The 7,514-nt window shown below is 41.1% G+C and overlaps 1 protein-coding gene across 2 annotated transcripts in view; it reads left to right on the top strand.

Moving 5' to 3' along the window:
• The first annotated feature begins 1,200 nt into the window (after positions 1–1,200).
• zgc:173742 (DNA topoisomerase I, mitochondrial) overlaps positions 1,201–7,514 on the top strand; it is a 55,744-nt gene continuing 49,430 nt past the window's right edge. The window contains exons 1-4 of one of the 2 annotated variants that reach the window (XM_034223395.1): positions 1,201–1,474; positions 1,782–1,910; positions 4,403–4,457; positions 4,977–5,023. In XM_034223395.1, coding sequence (XP_034079286.1) covers positions 1,786–1,910; positions 4,403–4,457; positions 4,977–5,023 — 227 coding nt within the window. In that variant the 5' untranslated portion in view covers positions 1,201–1,474; positions 1,782–1,785. Of the gene's footprint in view, positions 1,533–1,781; positions 1,911–4,402; positions 4,458–4,976; positions 5,024–7,514 lie in introns of both variants that reach the window. The other variant, XM_034223396.1, reaches the window with a different exon arrangement.

Raw genomic sequence — 7,514 nt, 5'->3', positions numbered from 1 at the left:
CAAAGTCATTTATAGCCTCGGCAGGCTCTGTGATCGCACTTCTCCACTCTGCTCCACGCGTGCCTGGTCCTCTCCTCCAGATGAGTGACGTATCGGGCCTCCCTCATGTATTTGTCCGGTTGCCGTTGGCTCCCCTCCACATAGCAAGTCCTCGTCGTCCTCTCCTCCAACATCCCTCCTCTCTGTTTTTCCTCTCCCGCTACTCCATCGCTATCAGAACCAGACGGCCTCCTTGGCTCCGAGGCCCCGCTGCCGCTCGGTACAGAACTCATCTGTCCTTCCTCCTCATCCTGGCCTACAGGTTTAAAATAACCTGTAAGCTTCGGCATTTTTTGTAATAGCTGCTTGTCTCGAAACTCCTTTTCCCTCAACAATTTCCTTTTCCGAGTGCCACTCTCAAACTTTTTCTTCTCTGAAATGTTTTCCTAAACAACCTTCATCTGTCACTCAATCACTCGCAATTTGAATAAGTCACATGTGAAATATTCTCATTCTGATTGGCTGTTAAGTGGTGCCCACTGACTGTTACGGAGTCAAAATGTTTGAGAAAAATCTCTGGAATCCATCGATCTGATTGATTAGCGGAGCAAATGATCAAAATAGTATGGAGGGAAGATATTTTCGTTTGGATTACTGGTCTGGGGGAAGCGAGTGTGTGTGTGTGTATAAGTGTGTGTTTGTGTATTTTTGCGTTTGTGTGTATTGTGTTTTGTGTGTATTATTTATCGTGGGATTTTGGAAATAAAAATGTCATATTCTGAAAGCCAAGACTTTGTTTATTTAAAAAAAAATAAAACATCCGAAATAAAAAATAAAAAATATTTTTTTGTTGTTGTATTGGCTCATGATAGGCCCCCAATCTCCGTAGGCCCCTGGGCTTCAGCCCAGGTCAGCCCGTGCATTAAGGCGGCCCTGACTGTAGCGGTTTTGAGATTTAAAATCACAATTTCAATCAGATCAACTACAGAGCATTTATACTGAGTACACACACTGAAACAGAGAAGTCTAAAAACAGAATGTTACTCACACAATTCTTTTTTTATTTATTTATTTTTATTTTTAAACCTTTATTTATCCAGGTAAAATCCCATTGAGATCAATGATCTCTTTTCTAGAAGTCACCAGTTGTTATCCTGTCAAAATCGAGTTGCACACTGAGCAAATAGATTATTTTTCAATGGCATTTTGATGTGTCTTATTCCTGTCTGTGGGAAAACAGTAGGCTCTGTCTGTAGAAACAAACTGCACTTCAAAGTGGCAGTTCACCTCCTAGTACACACCAACGCAACACATCATCCTGTCAGCACAGGTCACAGAATCAGACTGGTAACAAAATACGCTGTAACACCACCCAAACTGGCAACCCCAGAAGTTCCTCAGCCAATCAGCGTACAGCTGGTTTGACCCGTGCTCAGCTGAACGCGTCCGCAAGCAACAATCGAGCGCTGTGACAATCAAGTGGACCGCCTAAAAAGTTTGTATTTTCTATTAAATGTAACGCTAGTCAAGATTATTTGGCGGCATTGCAGTTGGTGAGCGAATTATATGATACTGTAGCGATAGCATTTATCAAACTAGCCATACATATTTCGCCAACGTGAAATACGGGACCTTTGCTATTAGCTATCCAGTTTTAACGTGTCTGAGCTAATGTGTGCTAGCTAATTGGCTAACTAGGAATAGCCAAAGCTTTCAGAACGGTTATTTTGTCATATTGTCAACTAATTTCCCCCCAAGTGAATTTCCTTCCAACCATGTAATGTTCACTGCTCTTTACAAAGGTACATGTACGAGATGGGACAGCAGAAGGGCACTAAAGGAGGAGGGAAGACCAAGGAAAAAGCAACGAAGCAGCAAAGGCTAAGTGGTAATGACAGCGCTGGTGCCTTAGGAGATGCGATCAAGAACAGGTGAGTAGTGTGTGAGAAGGTAAATATGGATAGCTGAATGATATGCTGACAAACACACTTCAGCTAGCACTTATTGATTAATCAATCAAGTGTCATTATAAAATAAATTACCTGTATAGTTACCCTTTCATAGTTGTCAAGCTAGAGCAGCTCACTAATAATATATGAATATGACCTGACTGCAGCAGATGCAGCATCTGTTCAGCCTCAGCCAAGGCCAGACATCAAAGCAGTTTTTTGCAATGATCCTGTAAGCAGCATTGCCTTTCGTGTTGTTGAAATGTGGAGACAAGTTCATTTTGATTTAGAAAATAAAGATAAATCAGATTGGAGTTTGAGAAATAAGGCATTATGTGTTATCAAAGGAGATACAACTGTTTTTGAGAGAGTGCTAAGTTGGCTGAGTTGTCAAGAGGGCCACTGGCATGACTGCGTGCATTAATTTCAGAGAGTACAGTGGGTACTCCATCTTCATATGAATACATTAATTTACCTTGATATCTGATGCGTTTATTACCATGCATATGTGAGCAGACAAATGAATGTGGAGTGATCTGTCATTGGATTGTGTAATTGATGAGAGCAGGGAGATGAATAGACACCTGTAAGCGCTCCTGGCAGCAGAGCAGGCGGCTTTGTGTGACGGCTCGCCTCTTGTTATTTCATGGCACACTGACTGAATTACTGATTAAGGTTCAACTTATCCTTATCAGCTCTGAGACTCAGGGAAAACATTTTCCTGAGCGTGAAAGGGCGTCTTGCTTTTAAATGCAGTACTGCCTTAGTGTGATGCTCCAAACTTACGTAGCTGGGGAATAATGCTGTTTATCTTCCTGTTATATCTAGCCCTGAAGGGTGGGAAGGTCAAACTGAAAATAAATATGTTAAGATGTACTCAGATGAGATGTACTTTATACATCTTCAGAACTTAAAGGGGACCTATCATGCAAAATGCACTTTTGTGCGTCTTTTATACATGATTATGTGTCCTGGTGTGTCAGGGAACTCACCAAGTGTCAGAAAACACAACCCTCTCTCTTTTCCTCCATACCCAAATCTCTAAAAACGGGGCTGCAACAGAGTTGATTATTATTTGAATTGTTCTGCCGTCAGAAAAGGGGTGCTCCGCCTATATGGGCAACTCTCCACCTATCAGGGGAATGAGAGACTGCTGGAAAGCGCTGGAGACGCTGTAGTACATATGCCAGGCCTGTAAGTGGCGCTGTAGCCTGCCACAAAAGCAGAATCAGCCCTTGCAAAAACAGGGCTAAAAAAGAGCAAATGGAGCGAAATGAGGCATGGATAAAATGCATGATCTGTTTGGTATTTTGAAAAATAAACTTCACAGACAGTTTTATATAGGTATGGCCCTACAATATATTTTTCCAATATAGTATAATAGGTCCACTTTAAGATGGATCCTCTGAGACACCACTTGTGAGAAGGCTGGCATCTCATAGTGTTGTCTTACTCGAATTATTTTAACCAATATATGACCAAATGCTCTACCGTGAAAGTGAAAATCCACCACATCTTATGTGGACGTCAATTTGGTGTTGATAGTAAATCTAGTCATTTGAAATAATACATACCGTGATGCTGATTCTAAAGAGTTCTGTAGGACAGAGTACTAAAACCCTGCAAATTAGTTAGTGTGGTTCCACTTCTAGTTCCTGGTTAGAAGCCTGAAATAAGCTCTGTGGTTCAAATCAATGTTGTGTTGGGAATAATCATGCTGAACAAAATGTCCACGTATCATAACCTTGTGTTTGCCACAGAACCTATGATCAGCAACATTTCAAAATCCAATTGAAAATTCCCATTAGCTTGTTGAGGCAGCCCTCGTGATGCTAACTTAAGGATCAGCTTACAAAAGTATGTAATGAGTCCTCTTGCGGGCCGTGCCTAAATGTACCAAGATGCATTGCGTTGAAGCTTTGAAAGCTCATGTATCCTCTTGCACATCTCAACACTGTAAAATATATCCTCATCGAAACCATCCTCTGCACATTTTGATGTGCTCTTTTATGTGGTTGGAAACGTGAGTTAGTCTGCTATAAAAGCAAAGAGAGAATATCAACTTTTTGTTATTTAGAGACTTGAAATCTAAGTTAAAATAGCCTGTTGTTCTTCCTTGCATCAATTAGGCAATATGAAGTCACATGAAGGCACTGTAGGAAAAACAATATCTTCCACAGCAGGTAACTCAGCTTTCTGAGTCAACACAGCACACACTGAGGAGCTTATGCTTTAAGCACATACATGTACATTCAAACGTATTGGACATCCACTTGAAAAGTGTCTACATTTCCCATTAAGCTTACACTTTACTGTATCTAAGTTAGGGGCCTTTTTTCTGTCATGTCACAGTTAAGAGGGAGAGCTTTCTCCTCAGTCACATTTCTCTTTACTGCTGACGTTCTGCATTACTAACAACTTTTTCCCTTACTCTCATTTTCATGCCTGTCCAATCTTGACATCCTGATGAGCAGTGCAAAGTCACCCAAACCTACACAGAAAGGTGATGATGAAAAGTCTCCAAAGAAGGTAAATCACACATTTTCTTCTCTTCTCTGCACACTACACAAAGTTGGATGTGGCTAAATCTGACCACATGATCCTACTTAGTGAGGCCAATTTTGTACATCTTGATGGAAATGTGGCGTCATATTGACCAGGGTAGGGTTGTGATGTCCATCCATAACTCGTGCTCTGTCTGTAATTAGCACCAGGGTGAAGATCCCTGCCCCAGTTACCCACTGACCCCAGCTCAGAGCGTCATAGCTGCAGTTTGTTCAGCAGCTTGTCATACTAGATTACCCCTCTACTATTATAGACCCCATCATTCGTAAGGAATATTTACATGCATGCCAGTACCAGGAAATAGGGATGTTATGATCTTACTCTTAATTTAACTAAATTATTCCAGCATTCTGGATAATTACAGACTTCATGTGTGCATTTGTTTATCAACAACTATTTCTAACACAGGCCATAAACTACCTTTGTTCATTTTGTTGCATTACAGTTGTGCTGTGTTTAATGTAAAGCATGTCCTCCCCTCAGGTCAAGTCACCTAAGACTGAACCTGTGGAGTCAGCCAACGGTCCCAGGTAGGGATAAACTCATCATACCAGTAGACTGTCTCTTTATAAAAGACAGGGTTCGTACGGGTGCTGGAAATCCTTGAAAATGCGTGACATTTTACGAGGTGTTTTCAAGGTTTGAAAAGTGCTTGAATTTTGGGAATGGTGCTTGAATTTGGGATAAAGTGCTTGAAATTGTAAATGCTTTACTTCGCTTTTTAGATTAAAAGAAAATAAAGAAGTCGGAGCACGCTTAATTGCTTCGCTTTTACATAAAACAGTTCCGCTCCGGCCTTCCCGCGCTATGCCCGTGACCTGCAAGTGTTTGTGTTACGTGTGACCTGGGCATTCTGATGAGAGTGATGGATGACTGTGTGCCAGGAGGTTGCAGTTTCAACAAGCGTTGGCTAGCAGAAGACAAATACAAGCCATGGCTAAGACGAGGGTCAAGCCAACAAGTAGCCTCCTGCAAAGTTTGTAAAAAAATGTCAGTTGTTCACGATGGGAGAGTCGGCGCTGACGAGCCACATGAAAGGTATGCCGTTGTAGAGCATTTTGGATTACGCTAACGTTGCATGTTACGTTTGTTTAAGCCAGTGGTTCTCAAAGTGGGGGGCGTGCCACCCCAAGGGGGCGCAGAGGCATGACAGGGGGGGCGGGAGAGACCAGGAGGAAAAATGGTTATTAAAAAAAAAAAAAATCATATTTGCAAAAATTATTGATTTGAAAATAATATGATACAGTACTATTACGTCTGGGTCTCTGTGTTTCATTAAAGCTCGGCTCTGTGTGCGTGTGGAACGAGCCATTTTGTGTGCGTGCGCGAGCGAGAGAGAGAGCGCACCGGTACCGGAGATCGTTGTTGTTAGCTTCTGGTGCTAGCGAGCTACGCTAACGGATATAAGGAGTTTTTTCAACAACAAAGTGGAGGAGAGTCCTCTCCTGTCAGACTGAGAGACTCAGTGAGCTAAAGGACTCTCAGTGTTATCTCAGTGGGTCTCAAATGTTTTGGTCACCATTAATGTAAACAATTATTTCCGAGGCACACGTTTATATGATCATTATAGTTATAATTTTTTTAATTAAAAACAGGTATGAAATACTATATGACATTAAAAAATGAATAAAGTTTAAAAGGGGAGTGATTTGTAAAATATTCATAAAGAAATAGTAAATCTGTTTACAGTTCTGTGTTGAGAGATGTATCCATAGATCTCTTAATTTTGCTCTCAAAGTGCACCAGATTGATGAATTTAACTTCAATATTTAAAAATCTTCCCGGGGGAGCTTGCCCCCGGACCCCCCTATGTGAGCTCCACACACCACCTATAAAAATAGCACTTTACCCCTGCTTACACCTATATGCCGTGAGCTGATTATCGAGCCTTCATTGTAACAATCCCCACACAAAACAGTCGTATTTGTGTGGGGATTGTTGCAGTAGAAAACTCCACTGTAGCGCCCGGTACATTAATGGGAAACCCTAAATGTTTCAGCACCCTCTATGAAACGTCAAGCTACCCCACAGCACCCCCAAAATAAATCTCTGGCGCCGCCACTGAGCCTGGCTATTTGTGTTGGGGGGGGCCCGACTTTTTTTTTTCTCCAAAGGAAGAAAAAAGTTTGACAGAAAAAGTTTGAGAACCACTGGTTTAAGCTAACGTTAGCAAGCTGAATAGCGAACTCGATGAGGGATAACAATAATAATAGCAGGGGACAATCATTTCAGAGGAGCGTACCTATGTTATGTGTGTTACAGTCGCCATCCTGTGGTTTTCAGAGGATGAAGCACTCACTGTTGTAATTTAACCCAGTGTCACGGCATTTCGTGTTATAGTCACGAAATATAATCTATTGATTCGACACAGAACGATTTTAAAAGCAATGTATTTCTACTGATGGTATGTTTCGTGCCTAAACTAAATGTGACTTGCTCTATCAAAATCAGTCACATTGACCCGAAGACACATTTTCGTTTGTATTACTGGTCTGGACCCGACCGGACAAAAAGAAGCAGGCACGAAACACACTACCAATAGAAATACATTGCTTTTAAAATCGTTGTGTGACACACAAAAAAGGGGAAAATTGTGTTGGCGAACACGAATCAATAGATTACATTTATTTTGTGACTATAACACGAAATGCCATGACACTTGGTTGCGTAATTAGACCTTAGCTTGTTAGTATGTTGTTATAAACTGAGGATTTGACCGCGTCGCTATGGTTGATACTTTTAGAAACAGGCTTTTATATAAAATTGAAGTATTATACAAGTAAAACTACATTTTGCTTTAATCCCATGTAATTGTAGAATGAACACAGTCTTCCTTTGAAGATGTATAAGTCAGGTGTCTTGAGTAGTCAGCATTACCTACAAATCATTGTACACATTTGTAAATATTATTTTCCACTTGTTACCATTTTGAGTCTATTTTTATGCAGCTCTGCGTGATTTTGTGGCTACAATTCAGACTAATACGCTACCAGAGGTGGAATAAGTACTCAGATATTGTAC

The sequence above is a fragment of the Gymnodraco acuticeps genome, unplaced genomic scaffold, assembly GCF_902827175.1.
Source record: "Gymnodraco acuticeps unplaced genomic scaffold, fGymAcu1.1, whole genome shotgun sequence".
In the NCBI taxonomy this organism is placed as follows: domain Eukaryota; kingdom Metazoa; phylum Chordata; class Actinopteri; order Perciformes; family Bathydraconidae; genus Gymnodraco; species Gymnodraco acuticeps.
The sequence above is the reverse complement of the archived record's forward strand: the minus strand, read 5'-3'. Positions and strand labels throughout refer to the sequence as shown.